Raw genomic sequence first — 27,917 nt, 5'->3', positions numbered from 1 at the left:
ATGCATACTCATTTGAGAAGCCAATCACACTTGGGAAAATATCACAGTAAACTCTCCTACTCAAAGTTGGGCAAAATGCACAAGTAGATTTCATCTACTGTATGTGAATGTTGGTGTGTGTCTCGGAGAGACAGGTGAGTTTGTTTCTCCTTTGGTAATGTTTCTTTTCTAGGTTACATTCACAGGCAACTTTTAACTTCTTGCAGCGGCAGGATTCCAGTGATACTTGTGACAATGGTGAGGAAGTAAGTCACTCTGCCTCCTGCTGGCCACAAACAGAAAGGTTAAGCTTTTGGCTTATGACCAGAGGTCACATTTCTCCTTCACAGACTTAAGAACTTACGAAGGAATGGAAGACTAAAAGGGAAAAGGAAGAGTGGGCTTCCTTTTTTGCTTAGCCTATACTAAGCTCTAGGTGTTATTAAACTAGATCAGATTCCTTATTTTGTGAACCAAAACCCGAGGTTGACACATCTTCTACACTAGCTACACAAACAAAAGGGATGGACAGGAGTCCAGAAAAGCCCTGATCTATACGCCAATATCCCTGTTCCCTCTCCCTGAGTGATGGAAGCGGCAAGCCCAGTCACATCCTGTATTAAGGGCCCCTGTTCCTTAAAACTCAGGGCCCCATACCAGCTTCTCCCCTGAATGCTGTCTTCAGTTTCATTTTCTTCCCTTTCCCCAAACCCCAATAAAACACACCAACTGCTTCAGAATATTTCTGGGTTGTGTTTTTTTGTGGGTCATCTTCTTTTTTTTTTTTTTATTTCAAATACTCAAAAACTCCCCTGGGCTCTGTGGGGCTCCCCACGCTCATGGCCCCTTTCCCCACACTCACTGCCCTTTTCCCCACAGCAAATCTATTTCAAGGACAGCACTTTTTAAAATGAACAATTAACATTGGGTTCTCAGCTTGCTCTGCGGGACCAGAGGGGTTGTTTGCTTCTGTCATCTTTAGATGGACAGTTTCTTTTATCTGACCCCAGGTCCCCAGCCACATCCAAGCAAACAAGGCATTTTTCTACAGAGCTGAATCAGAACTCTTCATCTGGAATCTGCTCCACTCCTCCCCCTTACACCCATCCCACACCAGCCACATGGTTGGGAAGGAAGATAGTCAGGAATGTTTTTATCAACTCCAAGTCCTATTTCATATCCCCCACAAATTTCCCATCCCACCCTCTCAAACACCAACCCCCCCACCCCACCCCCCACCCCCCAGGATTTCACTGAGATTTCTCCCAACAATTATTTGGAAAAAAGGTAAAACAAAAAAGGTTCAGGGTCTTGGTGCTCAGCCCAAGGGGCTCCATGCGCTGGGACACCGACGGGCAGGGGCTTCTGCCTCTCCAGCCCGCACCCGAGCCACCTCCTGACCCCTGGCTGCCAAAGCAGGGAGGGGCAGGAGCCAGCACAGGACCCAGGAGGGCAGCGTCTCAGGATCTGGCGGAGCCCCGGGCAGCATCATTCAACTTGGCCACTGCGGACGAACACAGAAGAAGAAAAAGAAAACACTGTCAAGTAATAAGGGAAAAAATTCGAAATTCCATCCCAGTCCCTACCCCATGACTCTTCCACACTTAACAATCATTAGGCTACCTGGCACATGCCTGAATCTGATCCACAGAGAGCTGGGGAGGGAGGGGGGAAGGGAGAGACAAGGAGAGAGAGGTAGAGAAGAGAGAAGAGAAGGGGGAGGGGAGAGAAGGGGGAGGGGAGAGAAGGGGGAGGGGAGAGAAGGGGGAGGGGAGGGAGGGAGGGAGAGGGAGAAGGGTGGTGGTGGTGGTGGGGAGGGAATTTCAGTTTTTTTCTATCCACAAAAAGTGTTCTTTACCTTTTTGGAGATACCCATGAAAGCAATACAGAAAATTCTTTAGACAAAGATCACAATAACTGGAGGTTTGCAGGGGCATAAGCTGCCTGGCTTAGAGCAGGCTTGGTTTCACAGGCATGGCCACAGTCAGCTGTACGCAGCAGCAGAGACTGACGGGGGGCTAAGAGTGATGAGGTGGTGACAGCATGTAGTCCACGGCCAGACAACACACGTGTTGTTCTGAGTGGATTTAATAATCTAGGTTTAATCAAAGCAATTTGGATCTGGATTTGGGAATGACCCTTCTTTGCCATGGACGTGATGTATTTCATGCTGTAGAACTAGGTGGCAAATACAAAATGTAGCTTGTTTCTTTGTTTCTTATCCTTGAAGATGACCAGGCAGAGAAAGAGCAAGATCAACAGTTTTCTGATTTCCCTATTTTTTCTATTCTTTCCTAAAAACCAGACTTGTGACCTCAGTCTTGAAGATTCAAATGACCAATAGAGAAAGCAGCTGAGACAGAAAAGAAAAAAGTACAAAATTCGAGAAGATCGGAGATGAAGAAAACGTACAAAATTATATATATATTTATATATATAATAACATGACATATCTATGTACAACATGGCTGGGACAGTTGAGGAAACTATACAAGGATGTTCAGCATTTTCCCCTTACCACAAGGACTTTAGACTAAGGAAGACAGCATGAGGAATGAAGCAAGAAACACAAAAATTATATACAATTACAAGTGACAGTCAAGGAGTTTGGGGGCCAGGAAATCCAGGGATCCTGCTCTCTCCATTCCTTCCTCACCAACTCTCTCCTACCCCATCTGAGTGACTGCCTGAAAAGTGAATGGCTGGTCAGGAAAGGAGTATACACACCTGCCAATCACTCTGCATGTGCACCAGCAAGTTCATGGTCATTCTCCTGCTAAATCTTTTCTTAAGTTTTATTTAAGTACTCTCTACACCCCACATGGGGCTCGAACTCGCGCATGCTCTTCCGACTGAGCCAGCCAGGCACCACGGGTCATTCTCATCAGCCCAAAGGTTTGATGTATTAGGATTTGTGAGGTGAGAGGGCAAGAGAGAATTACAGAATCTTGTCCTCTTAAACAGTTAGTTGTTGCCCTGGCCCTCTCTGTCATAACCAGCAGTAGGATTCAGGCCAAGCTAGTGATAAGCAGACTGAAGACGCTGGTCACCTGCACCCCTCTCCTCCATCTGCTCTTGAATCTCCACTGCTGCTTCTCATCCCACAAGAGCTGAGTTACTGAGCCCTAGGAAGGCAGAGATTTATCAGTGCTCCATTTCTCGCCCCCTGACCATCTTCCTCCACCAGCTTCCTCCACGGTGAATCATCTCCTAGGAACCTGCTGCTCCAGCCTCACCACAGTACTGAGGCCTGGAGGCTGGCTCAGTTTGCCCCTTTTTTTCTGGTCTCCTTAGCAGTACGCCTGGCATCTGATCACATCTGAAACATGGGACTCTACATGTGCGTGACTAAGCACGTGTCCTCAGGCCTGCAGCCTGGCTCCCAGAGCAGCTTTTTAGCAGCAAAGGCCCAGACTGAGGGCCAGGAAAGTGGGTGGGGGTAGAGGCAAGAAGCTTCCATAGAAGCTAGCTTCTTAGAACTTTTCCCTTGGCCTTAAGTCCATGATACTTATGAGGCCCTCTTGCCTGAATTTATAATCCCCAAATCTCAACTTCCTCTCTCCCCATGTAGTCCTCTAATGGTTCCCCTTTGTAGGCTCACCCACAGGCCTTCCTCACTTAGTTTTACAATGAATAGCACAGACTTTTTTTCAGCTGGCAGTTACAGGATTTTAAAATTCTAACCCATCTTATCTATATTCAGCTCTTTTACAGATGAGGAAATAGAAATCCACAGAGGTTAAATGACCAAGGTTACATATCAGTTCTGCTGAGATGGAGTGCAACTAAAACCCAGATCTTGACTCCAAAGCCAGTGCGAATCTTTCCACTATCCCATGATATTTTCGAAAGCAACATGCTGGAAGAGAGAGAGAAGGTGCCCATTTCATGTGAATGAAGTTCTCCAATCTTTACATTATTTAAGAGCCACGGCAACCTGTAAGAGACACTCACTGAGTAAGGGAGGTTAGGTGGGCACTGTAGTTTTAGGCAAGCAAATCAGTTTTTCTTTTTGAGGGTTCTCTAAACCTGACATAATGGAAACACAAAGCAATAGCAGCCTAAGGGAAAAAACACTTAGAAGCACAGAAAACAGATCTCATTCAGTCTACCTTTCCCAGCTATGTCGGATTAGCTTCTAGATGGAAATCTACCATATTATTCCCAAGGCTTAGCCTAACCAATTTTGGGATATTCTCTTCCAAAAGGAGAAATCACATCTCCCCAGTTTCTCATACAAAAGAAAAAGAGCATTTGCAGCATTATCCAATCCTAGTCTCTTATTTCTGGGCCCCTACCTGGGCTACAGTGAGGGTGCGAAAATCTCAATTTAATCAAAGAAATGAACTCAGAGCCCCTTTTCAACCCACATCACCTTCTCAGCAGCCCCCAGGAGAATCACAGTCATTTCTGGCTAGCAAGCTGAGAAGATCTAACTAGGTGCTCATTTCATCCCTGCCTATGATATATTAAAGTCCAGTGGGTGAGGAAGGGGAGAGAAGGGGGGGCCCAGGTTACCCCGCAAGCTTGCTGGTGACGAGTGAGGACTTTCTCTGGGGCAGGTCCTGTGGGGTGGGGATGTGGTCACCAGTCACCAGATTCTTGTCCGGTCCTGCACTTGGCAGCTGCTTGTTCTTCATCTTGGCTTTGGCCATGTTGTAGTCTCCTGAGTCAAAGTACTTTTGCTAGGAGACAAGAGGGATGTTTAGGTGAGTGAGGAACTCTGGCCTTCCTCGAAAGCAAGGAGACCCACATCCATTATAAACCCTCATCAATGCTTAGATTTTTCCAGTCTTCCTTGATTAACCTCATTACACAAATAGTTTAGCATTAATTACATGTACTTATGTCTTGTCTCCAATGTGTTCTGACATTTCAGGTTGTAGGCAGTTTCCTAGCTACAGTAGACATTTTATGAGCAAAGAGATAATCCCTACATCCTTTATACACCCATCAATACAGGATGGTTCAACCAAATTACTGACTATTCATTAAGGCTTACTGAGGACCTATTAGTCTCCAATGGACTTGGTCCTGGGGAAATTAACAAGACATACAGAAGTGTCAATCTGGAGCTATCCTAGCAATCAGCAGATCAAACCTCAAACCTACAACCTCAAAATTAAAAATGATTCCCTCAGACCATGAATAGAAACGGTTTGTTCATGAGGATAATGTACTTTTCCTCTCCCACTGCTCCCACACATGTTCCATGGCTATGACAGCCTGCCCACGCCTGCCTTGCCTGCAGCAAGGTAAACTGCAAATCAGCATCACATCATCTTCTGTGCCTAAGACTCAATAACTAGGATTCTCCACAGGGATCTGTTTCACCTTCTATTTCATCCACACCTGGGAACACCCTTAGGCAGTTTACTGCCTTACAATCTCTCAATTAGCTTCAGGTACCTACAGGGACTGAGAAACCTGATTGGGAGCTAGATGGCTATGAAAGCAGACCCTCCCTTGGTGAGGACCACCACTCTGGATGGAAAAATAAGTCTCTTGAGAGAGCACAGTTAATGGCTGGTGCTAATTTCAAGGGTCTGAAGAAAGCTATTCATTTCAAGCTGAAGAAATCTATAGGACAGATGGTTTGATCTTTTTTTTGAAATCATGCACCCCAAAACTTAGCTCTAATCTTAAAAAGTGCAGTCCTAAAACTCCCAGCATTTAAACAGGCAAATGCCTGGGGGAGTCAGCATTTCAGTTTCTAACATCCTTCCTTCCCCCAATCCTCCAATGCCCCCACATCCAAATGTCTCAACATTAAGCCTTCATACCCTGTATGATACCATATTAGGGATTTACAATAATTTGCCTCGCTCTTTATAAGTTTTTAATTCCTTTCTACTACTGCCCAACAGCAGAACCTCTGGATAAACATTCAGAAGAGGCTCTACAGATCTCATCCCTAAAGACCCTTTTGGCTCCAGTAAGAGGATAAGAGATTGGGTCCCATACCCCTTTCTGGAGTCTCTTCATGAGGAAGTCGGAGCCTCCAGGCTTTTGTCCTAGGCTTGGATATTTGGCCTTTAGCTTTGCCTCCTCAGCTCTCTCAGGGAGAATACCTTCTTTCTCCTGTGTGTCCTGGAGGAAACAAATGGGCCAATTAAATTAAAAATTGAGAAGCAAGGGCACCTGGGTGGCTCAGTCAGTTAAGTGGCTCAGGTCATGATCTCATGGTTTGTGAGTCTGAGCTCCGCATTGGGCTTTGCACTGATAGTTCGGGGCCTGCCTGGGGATTCTCTCTGTCTTGTCTCTCTCTCTCTGTGTCCCTCTCCCACTCACACTATGTCTCTCTCAAAATAAACCTAAAAAAAAAAAAATCTTTATTTTTAAGAGAGCATGTGAGTGAGTGAGTGTGCGCATGCCCCAGAGCAGGGGAGGGGCAGGAGAGAAAGGGAGACAGAGGATCCAAAGCGACTCTGCGCTGAGAGCAGAGGGCCTGATGCGGGGCTTGAACTCATGAATGGTGAGCCGACCTGAGCCCAAGTCAGACGTTTAAACTACTGAGCCACCCAGATGCCCCATAAATAAATAAACTTAAAAAAAAAATTGGGAAGCAACCCTTCTAATATCTAGAATTTTTTAATGTTTATTTATTTTTGAGAGAGACAGAGTGTGAGGGGGTTAGGGGCAGAGAGAGAGGGAGACACAGAATCCGAAGCAGCCTCCAGGCTCCGAGCTGTCAGCACAAAACCTGACGCGGGGCTCGAACCCACAAACCATAAGAATGTGACCTGAAGTCATGGGACGCATAACCAACTGAGCAACCCAGGAGCCCCTAGTAACTTTATACTATCAACTTTTCCTGGAAATCCACCCTCTTGTGAATATACTGTCTCTACCCTGCTCCTAAACAAACCTAGACTTTTGTTCAAATCTTTAAAGCTCAAGATAACTGTATTGTGAGAAAACACACACACACACACACACACACACACACACACACACACACACACTCTCTGCTTCTCACACTACGCTTAAGGAACCACTTCAGTGACTTGGGAGTTAAAAATAGTACCTAAACACAATTTTTCAATCAAGAGCAAACCATAGCTTATTCAGCAAAGGAGCTAGGAAAGAAAGAAAAGAGCTAGCTAGGGCTTCTGGTGATCCAAGAGGAGTGGGAAAGTTCCCTGGCTATCCCTAACACACAGTACAGGTCAAACAGGAAATCAAAGGGGATAACTCTGCTGAGATGTTCCCTTTTACCCCGAGTCTAAGGCAGTCATCTGATTTAAGCCTCTCTGAGCTATGTGGCCTTCTCCAAATGTCTCTACCTTAATAAAGGAACAACGTTGCTTCAGCGTTTCCATAAACCTTAGGTAGGAAGGTAACAGGTAAAGAGATAAAAATGACACTATTTTTAACCTCAAGAAAATTAAGACACAGGAGGTTCACTAGTATTTACCCACAGTTTTTGCCAAAAGGTCAACACCTTCCCCAGTGGGGCAAGTGATGGAAGTTTAGGGAACATGCCAAGAACTTGGAATTGGCTTGCAGGGGCTCTCACCGTAGTTATTACTCTCTTCTTGTTTTTGTGGGCCCCAATGCCCTTTTCTTTAGTGACTTTTTAAAGGGACCTAGAGCCGGGGTGCCTGGGTGGCTCAGTTGGTTAAACATTTGACTCTTGGTTTCTGCTCAGGTCATGATCTCATGGTTTGTGAGTTCAAGCCCTGAGTTGGGCTCTGCACTGACTAAGGAGCCTGCTTGGGATCCCCTCTCCCTCTTTCTCTCAAAATAAATAAATTAAAAAACATTTTTTAAAAAAGGACCTAAGGGGGTGCCTGGGAGGCTCAGTCGATTAAGCGTCCGACTTCGGCTCAGGTCCATGGGTTTGAGACCCGCGTGGGACTCTGTGCTGACAGCCTGGGGCCTGCTTCGGATTCTGTGTCTCCCTCTCCTTCTGCCCCTCCCCACTCCTCTCAAAAAAATAAATGTTAAAAAAATTATTTAAAAAAGGACCTAAGGGCGCCTGGGTGGCTCAGTAGGTTAAGCGCCTGACTTCTGCTCAGGTCACGATCTTACGGTTAGTGGGTTCGAGCTCTGCATCAAGCTCTCTGCTGTCAGCACAGAGCCTGTTTCAGATCCTCTGTCCCTCCTATCTTTGCCTCTCCCTCGCTCACAAGTGCCTCCCCTGCGGGAGGGAGGAAGGAAGGAAGGGAGGGAGGAAGGAAGGAAGGAAGGGAGGGAGGAAGGAAGGAAGGAAGGAAGGGAGGGAGGAAGGAAGGAAGTGAGGGAGGAAGGGAGGGAGGAAGGGAGGAAGGGAGGGAGGAAGGGAGGAAGGGAGGGAGGAAGGGAGGGAGGGAGGGAAGACCTAAGAAAGAAAGGAAGAGAAAAGAAAGAAAGAAAAGACCTAAGGCAACTTGTGTCTCTTTTTAATGTAATTATATTCCCTTCCCTTGAAAATCTGGCAGATATATCAGGTGCCTTTCACAACGCCCTGAGCCCAGTACTAAATGTTGTAAGTCAAATACAAGCCCCAAGAAGAGGTTTATTTGGGGTGTTTTCATCACAGAATTGTGGGTGAACTAAGTCCCATTGCCTTGGAAGTCGGGGTCGTGGTGGAAATAGGGTGGAGTCTCTCTTGTCACGATTCCTTTCGTGTCTTTCCTAGGTTTAATCTCCATTATGCTTTATGGATCTCTAGTCCTCTTCAGTCCTGCTAGTTCCCAATTGAGGCTGAGGAACAGTGGGACCCCAACCGTCAAAATAGGTCTCTTGAGAAAGTTGCCGCCTTAAAGTAGCCATGATTAATAATTACTTCTCCCTTCGCCCAATGCTGGTCCTTCTTAATCGTCTCTACTTCCACCTGTATCCTTCTGATTGGGAACCAGGCCTAGCTGCTGGGCCTTTTACCCCCCTCTACCAATAACACACATCGCTTCTCAGGACCACCTGCCCCCTTTCATTCACCCAGTCTTTCCAAACACCCGCCCCGCACCCAAGCTTGGCCAATGATAGCACCTTTTCAATGTGTTGAGCAGTAGGCCTATTGGCCAATCAGAAAGAGTAAGGCACTGACTGACAACGGGCCCAACTAACAAGCCCCAGAGCTGCAAGCTGTGTTAAAGCTCACCCTGCGTGACGCAAGAAGTGGCCAACCCCTGCAGAGCCTGAGACCATGGCGACCAATCCGCACTGGTGGGAGACCGTCTCCCGCCCCATCACGGTCGCCCCCAGCTCGCCGGCCCGCACCCCCTCCATTTCACCTGCTTCTCCTCGCCGGTCTCCTCCGCAGGGTTCTCCTCTTCTTGTTTCTGGGACATGGCGGGACCAGGACTGTGAAGTGTAGGGGGCCCGGGAAGTCAACCGGAGAAGGGAAGGGGGAGGGGAAACGGGGACAACCTGCGCTGCTTCTTCGGCTCCTGTCACTAGGGTTGCTCAGTCAAAATGGCGGCCCCTGCCTGTGACGTTATGGCCGCCCCTTCCTATGGGAGCCAATGGGAGTGAGGTAGATAGGGCAATGACGTAACGATCTGCCAATAGTCGCTGGCTAGAGGTGGGTTCTTTGAAGGCGACAGGCAAGCTGGAACACCAATGTGGACAGAGAGTGAGCTCCGAGGACCAATTGGGAGCCCGTGGGGGTGTTAGCGGGCGGCGCAGCTAGCTTTGGCATTTTTGCTCCTTTGGTGGGACGAGACTTCTTTCTGTCTACGGCCCGGCACCCAGAAGGCTTTGCTGAGCTTCAAACTGGAGAGCGAAAAGATGGGAACCTTTCATTTTCAGATAAAGAGGATTAAGCTTTGTGCAGTGTTAGCAGAAAACTCTCAATCTTCAGAAAATAATTTGGAAGTCAGAGTATACCTTAAATTGGTACTCAACACTGTTGCCATGTATGTACTTGGTATTTGGAGCGGAGAGACTGGGACCCCAAACCAAGTTGTCTTGCACAGAAGGCTTTACGTTCCATGATTTAACACTTGTGTACAGTTTTTTACTTGTTCAGGGTCAGCCCATGGAGACTAAGTTCCTTGAAACGGAGAGCACAGTTCTAGGTACATGGTAAACAGTAAATACAGTTAACACCAGTTAACGTATCCTGAGTCACAGTTCAACAGTATTTCTTGAGCGTCAGTGTGTAGATGGTAATATATTAGTTTTACGGCGGTACGTATAGAATAAGACAGTCTCTGCTCTTAGCTTAATGGACATGTGGGGAGGGGTTTCACAGTGTGCCAGGTACCCTCAGATTAAGTAGACACATCCTCCTGGAGTGTCAGTCCACATTTTTATATTAAAAACAAACATTAGTTTAATACTGATAACACTGCAAAATTCATACTAAAGTTTAATTTTCCAGGCAGCTTCTTGTGACAGCCTTGGGGCTATCTGTTCATTTTTTTGTATAATTAGGTGTACTTCTGGAAAAGTCTGAGAAGCACTGTAATATGCAATTATACCAGGCAAAATCTGGTAAGCATTGAAATAAAAGTGTTAATAAAGTGTTATAGGGGTTCGTAGGAAGAGTCATATTCAGTTTAGATTCCCTACCACCTGTGACCAAGAAAAAAAAAGACTTCATGGGGTGGGGGGTGGCACTTGAAATAAGGTTTTTTTTTGTTTTGTTTTTTATTCAAGTAAACTCTACATTCAACGTGAGACTCAAACTCATCAACCAGCTTGTGACTGAATTAGCCAGGTCTCCCTGAGATAAGTTTTAAAGAACTCAGCAGTTTTCTGGGTAAAGGTGAAGGAAGGAAGGGTATTCCAGGTGATAGGTGCAACACAAAGGCTAGAAAAATAGAATCGAGTGCAGAACATAGAGGGGTTTGAATGCCAGGATAAGGCACTTGTGAATAATTTAGTAATCCATGAGAGAGACATTTAAGGTTTTTAGGCCAGAGAGTGGACAGATCAGAACTTCCCCTTTAGGAAGATTAATTTGGAGATAATGAATAAAAATAATTCAGAATTCCATGCAGAAAGACCCTAGAAGTGGCAGTCTAGCCAGGAGTGCACTACAATACTCTAGGTGGAAGAGAATTGGGATTTAAGCTAGAAATGTAGTTTATAGAAAACTGTGAACCTAATTGAGAAAGTCTGTGTCTATGAGATTCACAGCTAAGTGAATACAGGGAATGAGGCAGCCATGTGCTTCAGGGTAATATTTGCAGAAATAACTCAAGAAGAGAAGTCAATATGAGAATGGAATTGGAAACAGAAAATGAGGAGTTCAGCTTTGAGAACATTGACTTTTTAAGACAAATGGGCCATTTGGTGGAGTTATCCAGGCAATGAAGCCTTTGGGTAAATGACCCGAGATCTCCAACATAGCTACCATTTTAGAGGTCTAGGAAATGTAGACCTAGAGTTTGGGAGAAAAGTAGAAGGTCACTATGAGCAAAACTTGGACTTCTTCATGTAAATGTAAGTAAAGTTGTGGAAGTAGATGAGATCACCTAAGGAGAATGAAAAAGAGTCCCAAGATGGAAAACTGGATAAAAGTTGACAAGGGACACAGACACAAATGATCAGAGGGGTAAGGAGAAGAACCAGGAAAAAAGTGACAGAAGTCGAAGATGGAGGGGACAAAATTGCATGCAGTTAGAGTGAGGAAGTGATAGCAATATTCAACAGTAAAGCAGAGGAAGGAATTAGAATAATGAAAAGGAGGCAGCACTCTGTTTTCTTTTTGGGAAAACAGACACGATTCAAGCATGTTTTCAGAAAAGGGCAAGAGGCTAATTGAGAGAAACTAAAAAGGTAATTCGTTTTGTTTCAGTTTATTTATTTTTGAGAGAGAGACACACACACAGAGCATGAGTGGGGGAGGGGCAGAGAGAGAGAGTGAATCCGAAGCAGGCTCTGCACTGCCAGGGTAGAGCCTGATGCAGGGCTTGAACTGTGAGACCGTGACCTGAGCCGAAGTCAGACACTTAATGAACTGAGCCACCCAGGTTCTGCTGTAATTATCCATTTTAAAGAGAAGATAAAGAATTAAAGTCTCAGGGGAGATCATTAGATCAAGAGGGAGAGAAACAGATGTGTTGAAGGGGAAATTGTACAGAGAGATTTTGAAGTAGTTAAACATTTAAGGAAGTCACATTGAATGTCCTTTTCTGCAGTCAATCTTTTGAGAATAAAAAGGATGGCAGGGTGGGATAGAGAATCTAGGAAAGGTGGGGGTAGAAACAGCACTATAGAAAATAGCAATGATTCCTAAAAGATCTAAGATTAGATAGGTATGGATTTGTAGTAGTCTTAATCACCATGGCTTTGTGACTTTGGTCAATAACTCCTGGCTGTCTTGATATGGAGAAAACAGCCAGCCTGTTAATAAGGACAAAGGACTGGTAAAGAAGGAACAGTGGAGGGAAGACAATAAGGAAGTCCATATTAGTTTGCCAGTTTGTTGAAATACCTGACCATAGCATCGAGGCTCTCTAGGAAGGACGGAATAGAAAGGCGATGGAGAACTGGGCATGACACAGAGGAAGCTCAGATTTGGTGGGGATGCTAAAAGGCAGAAGAGTAGGAGGTCATAGTGAGGGGAATTTGAGGGTGTATCTAGGAAGGTGGAGAAATTGCAGGTTATGACGAGCTCCAGCCTATAGTTGTAATTGATGGTAGATATGCAGGGATATAAAGTCACTGACTTTGATGTAATCAAGCACACGTGAAGTCACAAATGTTGCAGTCTCAGAGCATAATGATAGGGAAGGGGGTTAGGACAGGGTGACTGTGACCCATAGTCATAGGTGGGAATGAGCTATATGTCTCCAACGTATGTATTTAAACACATAAGTCACCACATTGTGTGCCTTACATTGTGTAGAAAAACTACAGTATTAGGTAAGTATGTATGACACCAAATGGGTTGTACTCATAAGTGTTTAAAAGATCATTTCTAGCTGAGCTGGGCAAGGAATGTTTCAGACAAGGCGGAACCTGAACCCAGACCCTAAGGATGAATAGGAAGGTTGGAGATTGGCAGAGGGTGGGGGAGGAAAGGAAGACAATTTAGAGGTCAACCTTATCCTATAAAAGGTTAGAGGGTAACTGAAGACAATGGAAGAGGGAGAGGGAAACTATAGCAAGGGTAACAATTTCCTAGGGGGAGAGAGAGCCTGCTAGCCCAATCTGTATTTTTGAAAATCTCCCTAAGGACAGTCTATAAATAAGGCTAATCTAGGAACCTGTGTGGAAGCAGCAAACCATGAAGCTGTTCAGGTTGCCAGGGTCCTGAGGAGACTCGTAAGTCATAGTCAAGTGTTGGGGTTTCATGAGGACACAGGGGAACCTGATTTCAAGCAGGAAAATTGTACTGTTAGACGGGATTTGTAAAGACTTAACTGGAGTAGCTGGGTGGAGAGTGGACCGGAGGAAAGGCGAGACCAGCTGGACATCTGCTTGTGGTAGGCCAGGTGAGACTTGAGGCCTGATCAAAGGCAGAAGCCATGTAAATGGAGGAGCCGAAGAGACAAATGATACCGGAGGTGGGGAATAAAGATGAGAGAACCAAGGATGAATCCCAGGTTCCTGAGTGAAGTGCCATTTACAGAGAAGCAAATCCAAGAAGAGGCAATTGGAGGGAAGAAAGTAAGGAGAGAAGAAGACCTGAACTTCTTACCTTTTGGGGTTTTTTTCTTGCTTATGTCTGTTTCAGGTCAGGACCTAAATATATTTACAGTATGGGATGGGATATCTGGGAATAACACTGTACAACTTGCCAATGCATAAGCTACTTTCTACAGAAGAATGGCCATAAAAACAAAAACAAAAACAAAAAACGTGAGACTGCAGAAATATCTGGGTCTCTTAGCACGCTCTGATGGGCCAAATTGAGAATATTAAGAAATTAACCAAGCTCTATCATCTCCTTGCCTCCTTAACAAACTTATACTCTTAGAACTGGCCCGAAGTGTAGCCTGAGGAAAGGAGCTAAGTGATCAAAATAATACAGTTAAAGATAAATTTCAAAAAAGGAAAAACATGTTGGGGTGCCTGGGAGGCTCAGTCTGTTAAGCATCTCTCCCCCTCTCTCCTCTGCCCCTCTCCTGCTTGTGCTCTCTCAAAGTGATAAACTTAAAAAAAAAAAAATTATCTTTTTCTCCCTCTGTGCCTCTCCCCCACCCGCTTGTATGCGCTCTAAAATTAAAAAAAAAGAAAATTATGAAGAAAATCATAACTTACACAAATGATGGAATTAATAAGGTATTAAACTGGCTCAAAAGAGAATCTGAAGGGGCACCTGGGTGGCTCAGCTGGTTTAAGCGTCATGATCTCACAGTTCGTGAGTGTGAGCCCCACATCAGGCTCTGCACTGACAGCATGGGGGCTGCTTGGGATTCTCTCTCTCTCTCCCTCGCTGGATCTCCCCTGCTCAGAGAGAAAGGAAAGAAAGGGAAGGAAGAAAGGGAAGGAAGGAAGGAAGGAAGGAAGGAAGGAAGGAAGGAAGGAAGGAAAGAAGGAAAGAAGGAAGGAAGGAAAAGAGGAAGGAAGAGAGAAAGAAAGAAGGAAGGAAAGAAGGAAAGAAGGAGAAAGAAGGTGAAAGAAGGAGAAAGGAGGAAAGAAAGAAAAAGGAAGGAAGAAAGGAAGGAAGAAAGGAAACAGAAAGAAAAGGAAAGAAAGGAAAAGAAAAGAAAAAAAGAGGAAAAAAAAAGAAACCCTTCTGAAGGGGTAAAAGTCCCTAGATTCCTGAGTTTCTAAGGTAAGTTCAGATAAAATTTGCTCTATACTTAGGGAGGTTCAAGTAAGTTGAGAAAAACAAAGTGGTGGACAGACTACTGATATTCAGGGGGAAAAAACTACACAAAACATGTCTGTTTAAAGAGCTCTTTTGGAGTACTTGATCCCACCCCCCAAAGTTGAATCTACTTTTTTACAATTTGGAATATAAAGGAAACTGATAGCATTGAGTTGGACTGCTAGAAATAGGAGATTTCTGCCAGGAAGTGACCCTCACTTTGTCTGACTTGCATTCTGAGATAATTGTACTGCTTCCTGGGAGAGATAGCTCCCTTTCTCACTTAAAACACAGTCATCCATGTCTGTTCTCTTTCCATTGGAACTCACTGGGGAGAAAAGGCAGACAGACCAAAGTCTTGGAAAGAACTGGGGACACAGGAACAGAGATTCATGTACACATGTAATAGAGAATAGGAAAATATTAAAAAAATAAGTTTTACCTAAGTTGTTTCAGCATTAAAACAATCTTATTATTTAGAGTAAAACATTTTTAAATTTTTTTTTTCAACGTTTATTTATTTTTTTGGGACAGAGAGAGACAGAGCATGAATGGGGGAGGGGCAGAGAGAGAGGGAGACACAGAATCGGAAACAGGCTCCAGGCTCTGAGCCATCAGCCCAGAGCCTGATGCGGGGCTCGAACTCACGGACCGCGAGATCGTGACCTGGTTGAAGTCGGACGCTTAACCAACTGTGCCACCCAGGCGCCCCTAGAGTAAAACATTTTTAAATATCATATGAGTGAATATATGTCTACAGTTCTTTTAAGAACTGTGGAAAAGGGGAAGAACAAAATTTTTATCTTTTAATTAGAATCCTTTTTAGAGTTGTTAAAATTTGATGTCAGAAAACATACAATAAGAGAGTATTTAAAGTGTTATACAAAAACAAAAAACCCATTAGCCAGAAATTTTTTAAATTTTTTCTTTAAGTTTATTTATTTTTGCAGAGACAGACAAGAGCATGAGTGGGGGAGGATCAGAGAGAGAGGGAGACACAGAATCTGAAACAGGTGTCAGCACAGAGCCCGACGTGGGGCTCAAACTCACAGACAGCGAGATCATGACCTGAGCCAAAGTCAGGTGCTCAACCAACTGAGCCACCCAGGTGCCCCTTATTTGCTCACTTAAATGTGAGTTCTTGGGAGCCGAAATTGTGTCCTACACAACTTTTTATTGTCAGCACCTAGCAAGTGCCAGTTTTGGCACTTATAAGAGCCAAATTTGTAAGTACTCAATATTTTTGGGATGAACGAATTACAAGCAATAAAATATCAAGCAGTGTTCTCAAATTTTGACATGCAAGTTTTTGGAGACTGTGTTTATTCATTTTTTTAATGTTTATTAATTTTTTGAGAGAGACAGAGCATGAATGGAAAAGGGGCAGAGAGAGGAAGACACAGATTCAGAAGCAGGTTCCAGGCTCTGAGCTGCCAGCACAGAGCCCAACGCAGGGCTCGAACTCACGGACTGCGAGATCGTGACCTGGCTGAAGTCGGACGCTTAACCAAGTGCGCCACCCAGGCGCCCCAGTATATACATTTCTTATTGTTCCTTGTGCTGTAGACATTATAAAGAAGGGAAGAACAATAAGCCTGTTATAAGCACAGTTTTCTTTTTGTAGAGGCCACTTTTAGGTAACAGGCTTGAACCATGGAAACTTGAGCAAGGCCAAAGGGTCCACAGCCTGACCAGTTGACTGAATACAGAGAGGCCCATCAGGCGACCCATCTCAAAATATCCACAGGCCCTAACTAACCAATGGGCTACTCACAACCAGGCACAGGTACCAAAAGAAGGGAAAATTCCATGGTCCCCATATCTCCTTACCTCCCCCACTTTAAAAACAGCCCCCACCCACTGCCTCCTGGCAGACAGTCTCTACTTTGCTCCCTAGTGGTATATTCAAGAAACTTCTATCCTGGCTCTTCTGCCTCAGGTGAATCCTTCCACAGCCTGCGCCCCAGGCTTCCACCTGATTGGGTCGCCCTACATTTGGGTGCCCCCATCTGATTGGGAGAGATGCCACACTTTCACATGTTGTTAACTCTGTTACAGTTAGGTAGGTTACCTGTGTTTCCAACTTTATACTTTCAGCTTTTAGGTAAGTTTCAGTGTCACTTGCAAGTAGATATGAATAGGGCAGAACATAATCCTTTTCTTGATGAAAAATGGTGTAATTGGGTAAATTATTTTGATTGAGATGGAGACACTATGCAGACTACAACATTAGCTGGTGTTCAGGTTAGCCTTGATGTATGCCCTGCCTATATACGTTACGATTCTATTTGTCTATCTCTAATATTCTATACAGGATGAAACAGGCTGGTCTCCTGGTGTAAAGGGGGGAGTGTTACTGGCCTTGTGTGGAAAGTTCTTATTTCTAGTTAAAATAATTGAAGTTGTAAAACCAGAAAACCAATAATTATTTATTATACAGAAATGTGAAAACCCTATGCATTAAAGAAGGTGTTTTGCAGAGAATACTATACAGATTCAAACTGAAGACATTCTCATTGAGATACAACATAAAAATAAACACTGACCAAGTGTTGCAAGAAAGAACTCGACTTCTACCCCCCAATCAAGCTGACACTTTCCAGAACAAAACCTGGTTCAGAAAGGAAAACTAAGCCACATAGAGACAACACATGGACTGCTTTTGTACTTTCAGAGTGCCAAACTGAAGCTCTACTCAGCTGCACGTTTAGAACTCATTTCATGCTAAAATTCGTATCTCTAGTCATATAAGCAATACCTGAAAGTGAAAAACAAAAACAATGATTGTTGATTTGGGGAATTCTGTGGGGCTACGCAGGTTTGGGGGAGGAGATGAAAGTTACAATCATTCATTCATTTCAGATCAGGAAGAGTTGATATCAGGTCTGGGTTGTCTGTATGAGCCCTTTGACAGCCTGCTTCTCTGTAATGGTCAAAAGCTGAGTGTAGATCTCCATGTTGAGTGTAGAGATTAAATAAACAAATCTTAAAAAAATATTTGCATAGTAAATGCCTGAACTTAGCACAACTTGGTGCCTGTCCTCTTTATATTCCCAAATAGTAGACTTTATGTCAACATGCATTTCATACTAAATTGCCCATCAAAATAGTATTTTTCTTAATCTTCTCTTAGCACTCACTACTGAATTGAAAAAACTGAAAAGTTTTGAGAGATTTGGCTAGAAAGATGGTTACATTGAAACAAGACTAATGACTAGGAGGTTATCTATGGACTAAATACAGACAAAACTACTTCTAGAACCCTTAAATACGGACAGAATCTATCAATTTATGAAGGAAGTCAAAAATAGGGAACAAGAAGATCTGGAGTTAAAAAAAAAATTTTTTTTTCAACGTTTATTTATTTTTGGGACAGAGAGAGACAGAGCATGAACGGGGGAGGGGCAGAGAGAGAGGGAGACACAGAATCGGAAACAGGCTCCAGGCTCTGAGCCATCAGCCCAGAGCCTGACGCGGGGCTCGAACTCCCGGACCGCGAGATCGTGACCTGGCTGAAGTTGGACGCTTAACTGACTGCACCACCCAGGCGCCCCGAAGATCTGGAGTTTAGATACACTGTCTGGACTCAGGATGCTGCTATTAGGCAACTGAAATTTATAATTCCCTCAATTTGATCAGAGCAGAGACATATGGAGTAAATCTGGAGGAACCAGGACAATCATGAGCTAAAGGGTGGAAATTCTCATGCCACCTCCCTCCCTTATAAATTGGAATGCTGATTATATGAAGGACGTGGCTGAGAGACCCATTTTTTTCATTCAGACTTTTGCCCTGATGAACGAGGGAGTAGGATAATGCTAAGAGAGAGTACAGAACATATTTCTGATTCTAGGACTGTGAGAACCAGGTAAGCAAATTTGCAATATTCTCATTAGGTTAGAAAAGGAAAGCTGAAAAATCATTAGTGGGACATATAATCCCAGAGACCATCTGCTCCAAAAATTAGTTTTGTTTCTACTGCCCAGACAGTTATTTCAATAACTACAATCCTTAGTAGAGTCTGAGAGACAAAGACTGTGAAAACGTGTATTTAAGATAGAAAACAGGGCGTCTGGCTGGCTCAGTTGATAGAGCATACAACTCTTAGTCTCAGGGTAATGAGCTCAAGTCCCATATTGGATGTGGAGTCCACTTAAAAAAAGAGATAGAAAACAAACCTTAGAAATCTTAATTAATGGTTTGCTCTACATCTCATTCACATTTTGTGGCTGGAGAACTCCAAATCCCACTTAGATATTCCTGTTTATCCAAAAGCACACTGGATGGAAGCAAACCAGGAATGAGAGAAAGTGATAATTGTGTGTGTGTGTGTGTGTATTCACCTAGTTTATTCACCTCTGCAGTGGAAATTTAGGGAGAAATAAAGTCTGCTTACAATGGTCAAGGTTTATGGAGAAGCCCTGAAGTTGGCTCTCCCCAAATCATAAGTCTGATTCAAGAGAAGGAAAAAAAAAATACAAACAAAAAACGATGAAAAACATCCCATCACACAAAACTCCGTGTGGTGTCTCTGACAGTCATGAGCCAGCAGGGGAAAAAGGAGAAACCCACCCACTGGCTTTAGGATTTATTGAAGGCTGCCAGCACAGCCCAGATCATCTCTGTGGCACTGTGCTTTGTCCCCTCCACTTCAGGGTCCAGTTCTACTAAGTCCTTGGCTCGATTCATTGCCACATCATACCTGTCATCTGTCAGAGAGGAGAAGACATTCTCTAGCACGTCAGAGGAGTGGGCCAGCACCAGGAGCGCTAGTGTTCGTTTGTCCATACGCTGGGGGTCATTCACCCACCGCTCTAGGACACTATCTTGAAGTTTTTTCACTAGTCGCTGTTTCTCTGTTGTATTGGTCACTGGATGAGTAGTCATGTCAAATAGGAGGAAATTCTGCTTCTCTGTGGTTAGAATACCCTTCTCTACTAGGTTCTTTGCAATTCGTTCTCTCACATTTCTCAGTTGGTACTGTAATTTGAAGGGGTTCCAGGTCTCACCTTTGGGAAAAAACAAATGGAAGACTTGAACAATACGCTAAGCCAACTAGACCTAACAAGACATCTGCAGAACATTCCACCCTAACAGCATAATACATACCCTTCTCAAGTACACGTGGCATACTCTACAGGATAGACCATTTGCTAGGCCATAAAATCAGCCTTAATAAAAGGACTGAAAACATACAAAGTATGCTATCCAACCACAATAGAATTAAACTAGAAATTAAATACAGGAGACAATTTGGGAAATTCAAAAATATGTGGAAATTAAACAACAAACTCCTAAATAACCAATGGGGTCAAAGAAATCACACTCAACTCTGAGTTGAATGAAAACTTATGCGATGTAGCTTAAACCAGTGCCAAGAGAGAAAGATATGACCCCAAATGGTATGCTAGAAAAGATATTAAATAAATCAATAACCTAACTTCTACTTTAAAAAACTAGACAAAGTAGAACACAATAAACACGAAGGAAGCAGAAGAAAGGAAATAATAGAGATTAGAGAGGAGATAAATAGAAACAATGAAAACAATAGAGGAAATCATTAAAATCAAAGGTTGGTTCATTGAAAAGATCAACAAATTGACAAACCTAAAATGACAAAGAAAAAAGAGAGAAGAGTCAAATCACTAACATTAGGAATTAGAGAGGAAACATGACTACTGACCTTAAAGAAATAAAAATGGCAGGGGGTGCCTGGGTGGCTCAGTCGGTTCAGTATCCGACTCCAGCTCAAGTCATGATCTCACAGTTCGTGAGTTGGAGCCTTGCTTCAGGATTCTTTCCCTCTTCCTCTCTCTCTCCCTCTGCCCCCTGTGGGATTCTCTCTCTCTCCCTCTGCCCCTCATGAGATGCTCTCTCTCTCTCTCTCTCTCCCCCTCTCTGCCCCCCCAAAAAAGTAAATAAAAAAAAATCAAATTGAATTTCTATTCATTAGCAACAATCTGAAAATAAATTTTTTCTCAATTTTTGCAGTTGTTTTCTTACAATTATACTCATAATAGCATCAAAAAGAACAAAATAGTTAGGACTATATTTAACAAAAGTAGTATAAGACTTACACATTGGAAATTACAAAATATTGTTGAAAGAAATATCTAAATAAATGGAAAGGCATCCATGTTCATGGATTAGAAAACTTGATGTTATTATTATTGTTTTTAATTTTTATTTTATTTTTGAGAGAGAGACAGAGCACGAGTGGAGGAGGGCAGAGAGAGAGAGGGAGACACGGAATCTAAAGCAGGATCCAGGCTCTGAGCTGTCAGCACAGAGCCCAATGCGGGGCTGGAACTTATGGGCTGCGAGATGATGACCTGAGCTGAAGTCGGACACTTAACCAACTGAGCCACCCAGGTACCCCAGAAAACTTAGTATTTTTAAGATAGCAATATTCCCCAAATTGATCTGCAGATATAATATAGTTCCTATTAAAATCCTACCTTAGGGGCACCTGGGTGGCTCTGTCGGTTAAATGTTCAACTCTTGATTTCAGCTCAGGTCATGATCTCATGGTTCGTGAGTTTGAGCCCTGTGTTGGGCTCTGCACTGACAGTGCAAAGCCTGCTTGGGATTATCTCTCTCTCCCTCTCTAAACAAATAAACTTAAAGAAAAAAAACGAAAAAGAAAAAAACCCACTACTTTGCTTGATTGCCGAAACTGACAAGCTGATTCTATAATTCATACGGAAATGCAAAAGACCCAGCATGGCCAAAAAAATATTGAAAAGGAACAATAAAGTTGGAGGACTCACATTTCCTGATTTGAAAACTACTACAAAACTACAATAATCAGGGAGCCTATGTGGCTCAGTCGGTTAAGTATCTGACACTTGGTTTCACCTCAGGTCCTGAACTCACGTTTCATGAGTTCGAGCCCTACATTGGCCTTCCTGCTGATGGTGTGGAGCCTGCTTGGGATTCTCTCTCTCCCTTTCTCTCTCTGCCTCTCCCCCGCTCACTCTCTGTCTCTCTTGAAATGAATAAATAAACTTAAAAAACCAAACACTACAATAATCAAGAGAGTGCATAGGGGTTGCCTGGGTGGCTCAGTTGGTTAAGCGTCTGACTTTGGCTCAGGTCATGATCTTGTGCTTTGTGATTTCAAGCTCTGCATCAGGTTCTCTGCTGTCAGTGCAGAGCCTGCTTTGGATCCTCTGTCCTCCTCTAGGTGCCCCTCCCCTACCTATTCTCTCTCTCTCTCAGAAATAAATATTAAAAAAAAAATAAAACAAAACAGTGAGAGAGAGAGAGAGAGACAGAGAGAGAGAGAGGGAATAAGAATAGACATAGAGAGGGGCATCTGGGTGGCTCAGTCACTTAAGCATCCAGCTCAGGTCATGATCTCATGGTTGGTGGGTTTGAGCCCCGTGTTGGGCTCTGTGCTGACAGCTCAGAGCCTGGAGCCTGCTTTGGGTTCTGTCTCTGTCTATCTGTCCCTCCCCTGCCTGTGCACGCACGCATCCTCTCTCTCTCTCTCTCTCTCTCTCTCTCTCAAATAAATAAATAAATAAATAAATAAATAAATAAATAAATAAATAAAATAGACCTAGGGATCAAAAGAAGAACCCAGAAATAAACCCATACATTTATGGTCAAATGATTTTTATTTTTATTTATTTATTTTTTTAATTTTTTTTCAACATTTTTAATTTATTTTTGGGACAGAGAGAGACAGAGCATGAACGGGGGAGGGGCAGAGAGAGAGGGAGACACAGAATCGGAAACAGGCTCCAGGCTCCAAGCCATCAGCCCAGAGCCTGACGCGGGGCTGGAACTCACGGACCGCGAGATCGTGACCTGGCTGAAGTCGGACGCTTAACCGACTGCGCCACCCAGGCGCCCCGATTTTTATTTTTTTAAGTTTGAGAGAGAGAGAGAGAGAGAGAGCAAGCAAGCATGTGTGTGCAAGTGGGAGAGGGGCAGAGAGAGAAGGAGGCAGAGAATCCCAAGCAGGCTCCATACTCAGTGTGGAGCTGGATATGGGGCTCGAATCCACGAACCGTGAGATCATGACCGGAGCTGAAGTGGGATGCTCAAGTGACTAAGCCACGCAGGTGCCCCTGTATGGAAGAAAATTTTGCAAATCCTGTATATGATACGCGATTTGTATCTAGAATATATTTGAAAAGTACAACTCAGTGGCAAAAAAGGCAAACCCAGTTGAAAAATAGGCAAAAGATATGAAAAGACAATTCTCCAAAGAAGATATACAAATGGCCATAGGGGCGCTTGGGTGGCGCAGACGGTTAAGCGTCCGACTTCAGCCAGGTCACGATCTCGCGGTCCGTGAGTTCGAGCCCCGCGTCAGGCTCTGGGCTGATGGTTCAGAGCCTGGAGCCTGTTTCCGATTCTGTGTCTCCCTCTCTCTCTGCCCCTCCCCCATTCATGCTCTGTCTCTCTCTGTCCCAAAAATAAATAAACGTTGAAAAAAAAAATTTAAAAAAAACAAATGGCCATAAATACATGAAGATGGTCAACGTCATTAGTATTAGGAAAATCCCGATAAAAATCACAATATACAACTACATGCTCATTAGGATAGATAAAATAAAGAAGACAGAGAATAACAAGTATTGATGAGAATGTGGAAGAATAGAAACTTATACACTGGTGTGGAAATGTAAAATGGTGTAGCCACTTTGAAAAACTGGCCCCATTCCTGTCCTTAAGAAGTTTAAAATCTAGTATGGGGTGACCATGGGGAGACAAAAAACATTTGAAGTGGGCCCTAATGGCAAACTGGACATAGAGATAAGGTTCTTTAAAATGTTAATCACTGAGGTATGACATCAGGGATGATGATAGAGTAAGAAGTGCCAGAAATCCATCTCTTCACCTAGACAACAATTATACTAGAGTCTATTTTTTTTAAGTTTATTTATTGTGAGAGAGTGTGCAAGAGCAGGGGAGGGGCAGAGGAAGAGGGAGGGAGAGAATCCCAAGCAGGCTCCACATAGTGCAGAGCCTGATGCGGGGTTTAAACTCATGAACATGAGATCATGATCCAAGCAGAAATCACACTTAACCAGTTGAGCCACCCTGGTGCCCTACTAGAATCTATGTATGTATCTATGATACATTCAAAGAAACGAAAGAAGTGGACATAATGTGTGCCTCAGAAAGCACAGATATCAACTTTACTAGACAAAGACTTGAAAACAATTGTCTTGAAGATGCTCAAAGAGCTAAGAGAATATATGGACATAGGGAAACAATATATGAACAAAATGAGAATATTAATGAAGAGATAAAAATTATTGAAAGGAACCAAAAAGAAAGTCTGGAGCTTAAATACAAGGGCTGAAATGAAAAACACCACGTATATGGGTTCAAAAGCAGATTTAAGCAGTCAGAAAAAGAATGAACAAACCTGAATATAGGAAATGGAAATTATATAGTCTGGGGAACAGAAGGATGTTTAATGAGAAAAAGTAAACAGAGCCTAAGGGACCTCTGGTACACCATCAAATGGTCAAATATATGCATTGTGGGAGTCCCAGGAGGAGGAGAGACAGAAAAGGGGCAGAGAGACTATCTAAGGAAAATTATGAAAACTTTCTGACTATTTGAAAACTTTCCAAATTTGATGAAGGACATGAATTTATAAATTCAAGAAGCATAATGAACCCAATGTCAGATAAAACATCCATACTGAGACACATTATGATCAAATTGTTAAAAGCCAAACAAAAAGAATCTAAAAGCAGAAAGGAAAGAGAGAAGTGAGTCATCACATACAAGGGATCCTCAGTAAGATAACAGATTTCTCATCAAAAAATTTGAAGGCCAGAAGGCAGTGGGCCAATATATTCAAAGAGCTGAAATAAAAGAAAAGAAAAGAAAAGAAAAGAAAAGAAAAGAAAAGAAAAGAAAAGAAAAGAAAAGAAAAGAAAAAAGTAAAACCTGTCAAATGAGAATTCTATATCCAGAAAAACTGTCCTTCAAAAATGAGGGAGAAATTAAGACTTTCCCAGATAAACAAAAACCAAGGGGATTTGTTACCACTAGCCTTGCCACGCAAGAAATACTAAAAAGGAGCCCTGCCAGTTGAAATGAAGGGAAGCTAGGGGCACCCGGGTAGCTGAGTCAGTTAAGTGTCCGACTTTGGCTCAGGTCATGATCTCGGGGCTCCTGGGTTTGAGCCCTGCTTTGGGGTCTGTGCTGACAGCTCAGAGCCTGGAACCTGCTTCAGATTCTGTGTCTCCTCCTCCTTCCACCTCTCCCCTGCTTACACACTCTCTCTCTGTCTCAAAAATAAATAAACATAAAAAAATAAGAAAGAAATGAAGGGAAGCTAGACAGTAACTAGAAGCAGTATGAAGAAATAAATATCTCCAGTAAAAGTAAATATATGTACAACTATAAAAACTAGTATTGGTTTGTGACACTACTTTTTATTTTCTTTTTTTTAACATTTATTTATTTTTGAGACAGAGAGAGACACAGCATGAACGGGGGAGGGGCAGAGAGAGAGGGAGACACAGAATTGGAAACAGGCTCCAGGCTCTGAGCCATCAGCCCAGAGCCCGACGTGGGGCTCGAACTCACGGACCGCGAGATCGTGACCTGGCTGAAGTCGGACGCTTAACCGACTGCGCCACCCAGGCGCCCCAATTTTCTATATGCTTTAAAAGATAAATACATCAAAAATAATTATTAATCTATGTTATTGGGCATACTATGTATAAAGGAATAATCTGTGACATCAAAACAGAAAGAGGGTGGAATGGAGCTATATCAGGGCAGAGTTTTTCTATGTCATTGAAATTGGTATAAAATCAGATTAGGTTGTTCTAACTCTAGGATGTTAAATCCCATGTAGCAACCAAGATGATATCTACATAAAATGAGAGAGAATACAAATGTTTCACTATAAAAAATCACCTAAACACAAAAGAAGACAGTAATGCAGGAAATGAGGGACAAAAACCTATAGGTCATACAGCAAACAGCAAAATGGTAGAAGTGTCTCCTCACGAATAATTAATTTAAATGTAAACGGATTAAGCAATTCAGTCATAAGACAAACATTGGCAGAATGGGTTAAAAAACATGATCCAACTATATGCTATCTACAAGAAACTCACTTTAAATCGCATTACAGACCAATAACCCTTATGAATATAGATGCAAAATCCTTAATTAAATATTAGCAAATTGAATCCAATAGCATATTAAAAGGATTATTTATCATGAACAAATAAAATCTATTCCAGGAATGTTATATATATATAAAAAAAAAATCTGAGCAAAGGATCTGAATAGACTTTTTCCAAAGAAGACATACAGATTGCCAACGAGTACATGAAAAATTGCTCAATATCACTAGTCATCAGGTACAAATCAAATCACAATGAAAATCGCCTCACACATGTTAGAATGCCTATTATCAAAAAGACAAGAAATAACAAGTGTTGGAAAGGATATGGAGAAAAGAGAACCTTTGTGACTGTTGGTGGGAATGTAAATTGTTGCAGCCACTATAGAAACAGTATGGAGGTTCCTAAAAAGTTAAAAATAGAGCTATCATATGATCTAGCAATTTCACTTCTGGGTATTTATTCAAAGGAAATGAAAATATAACTTTATGCACTCTGATGTCCACTGAAGCATTATTTACAATAGCCAAACATAGAAGTAACCTAAGTGTCCATCGATGGTTGAATGACTAAAGAAAATGTGTATATATATATACAATGGAATAGTATTCAGCCATAAAAAGAAATCTTTCCATTTGCAACAACATGGATGGAATCTGAAGGCATTATGTTAAGTGAAATAAGTGAGACAGAGAAAGACAAATACTATATGATCTCACTTAAATATATGGAATCTAAAACACAAAAATCCAAAAGGGATGCCTGGCTGGCTCAGTTGGTAGAGTGTGTGACTCTTATCTCAGGGTTTTAAGTTCTAGCCTCACATTGGGTATAGAGATTATTTAAAAATAAAATCTTAAAAAAAAAAAACAAAACTCAAAAACAAAACAAAAAAGCTCATAGATACAGTGAACAGATTGGTGGTTGCCAGAGGCAGGGGCGGGCAAAATGGGTGAATGTAGTCAAAAGGTACAAACTTCTAGTTATAAAATAAATACGTCCTAGGGATGTGATAAACAGCATGGTGACTATAGTTAACAACACTGTATTGTATATTTGAAAGTTGCTAGGAGAGATCTTAAAAGTTTTCATCACAAGAAAAAAAATGTGTAACTATATATGGTGATGGATGTTAAGTAAATATACTGTGATCATTTCACAATATACTAATCCTGAATCAATGTATTCTATACCTGAAACGAATACAATGTTGTATGTCAATTATGCCTCAAGTAATCAATGTAATAATACATCACATTAATAGAAAAAAAAAAAGCCAGTCATCTCACTTGACTCAGAAAAGACATTTGACAAAGATGAATACACCTTCATGATTTAAAACTCCCAGAAAACTAGGAACAAAAGGAAAATTTCTCAACAGAATAAAAGGTTTACTTTAAAAAAATTTTTTTTAAAAATATTTATTTTTGAGACAGAGACAGAGCATGAATGGGGGAGGGTCAGAGAGGGAGGGAGACACAGAATCCAAAGCAGGCTCCAGGCTCTGAGCTGTCAGCACAGAGCCCAACGCGGGGCTCGAACTCACAGACTGTGAGATCATGACCTGAGCCGAAGTCGGAGGCCACCCAGGTGCCCCTAAAGGGTATACTTTTTTTTTTAGTGTTTTTATTTCTTTATTTTTGAGACAGAGACAGAGTGTGAGTGAGGGAAGGGCAGAGAGAGAGAGAGAGAGAGAGGATTGGAAGCAGGCTCCAGGCTCTGAGCTGTCAGCGCAGAGCCCAACGTGGGGCTTGAACTCACAGACCGTTAGATCATGACCTGAGCCAAAGTCAGACACCCAACCGACTGAGCCACCCAGGTGCCCCAGAATAAAGGGTATACTTAAAGGGTATAAAAATGCACAGCTAACATCACATTTAATAGTAAAAGACTGAAAGTTTTCCCTCAAAGGTCATGAACAACATAACGATGCCTGCTTTCCCTACTGCAACCAGAGCTGTTAGAGAAGAAACAAAGATGTGGACCCGCGCACATTGCTCAAGGGCCAACTGTAGAGAAAATTCCAAAGAGTACACAAAAGTGCTACTATAGCTAATAAACTAATTCAGATAAGTTGCAGGGTACAAAAAAAAACACACAAATATCAGTTGTTTCTATATACCAGT

The 27,917-nt window shown here is 42.7% G+C and overlaps 2 protein-coding genes across 5 annotated transcripts in view; both read right to left on the bottom strand.

Moving 5' to 3' along the window:
• Window positions 1-717: 717 nt before the first annotated feature.
• ENSA (endosulfine alpha) lies at window positions 718-9,406 on the bottom strand. 2 transcript variants are annotated; one of them, XM_047847910.1, is made up of 4 exons: window positions 9,198-9,402; window positions 5,944-6,069; window positions 4,498-4,664; window positions 718-1,483 (listed from the first exon to the last, which is right to left on the bottom strand). In XM_047847910.1, exons 1-4 carry the CDS (start codon window positions 9,252-9,254, stop codon window positions 1,468-1,470), a joined length of 366 nt encoding a protein of 121 aa, XP_047703866.1. In that variant the 5' UTR covers window positions 9,255-9,402; the 3' UTR covers window positions 718-1,467. The 2 variants fall into 2 exon arrangements, with proteins under 2 accessions (XP_047703866.1, XP_047703867.1); XM_047847911.1 differs by lacking the exon at window positions 718-1,483 and adding an exon at window positions 2,062-3,838 and having other exon boundaries at window positions 9,198-9,406.
• Window positions 9,407-17,083: 7,677 nt separating this feature from the next.
• Window positions 17,084-27,917, bottom strand: part of GOLPH3L (golgi phosphoprotein 3 like) — a 39,945-nt gene continuing 29,111 nt past the window's right edge. For all 3 annotated transcript variants that reach the window (XM_047847774.1, XM_047847775.1, XM_047847773.1), the window contains one exon: window positions 17,084-19,683. In XM_047847774.1, coding sequence (XP_047703730.1) covers window positions 19,256-19,683 — 428 coding nt within the window. In that variant the 3' untranslated portion in view covers window positions 17,084-19,255. The remainder of the gene's footprint in view (window positions 19,684-27,917) is intronic.

The sequence above is a fragment of the Prionailurus viverrinus genome, unplaced genomic scaffold, assembly GCF_022837055.1.
Source record: "Prionailurus viverrinus isolate Anna unplaced genomic scaffold, UM_Priviv_1.0 scaffold_50, whole genome shotgun sequence".
NCBI lineage: Eukaryota > Metazoa > Chordata > Mammalia > Carnivora > Felidae > Prionailurus > Prionailurus viverrinus.
This window is presented reverse-complemented; position numbering and strand designations above follow the sequence as displayed.

Excerpts from the sequence above, each read along its gene's own strand:
- ENSA (XM_047847911.1), bottom strand. The coding sequence starts at position 9,254 with ATGTCCCAGAAACAAGAAGAGGAGAACCCTGCGGAGGAGACCGGCGAG. Across the intron at positions 6,070-9,197 it reads AGACCGGCGAGGAGAAGCAG|GACACACAGGAGAAAGAAGG; the intron begins GTGAAATGGAGG and ends TGTTTCCTCCAG. Across the intron at positions 3,839-4,497 it reads GTCACCAGCAAGCTTGCGGG|CATGTTGCTTTCGAAAATAT; the intron begins GTAACCTGGGCC and ends TCTCTCTTCCAG.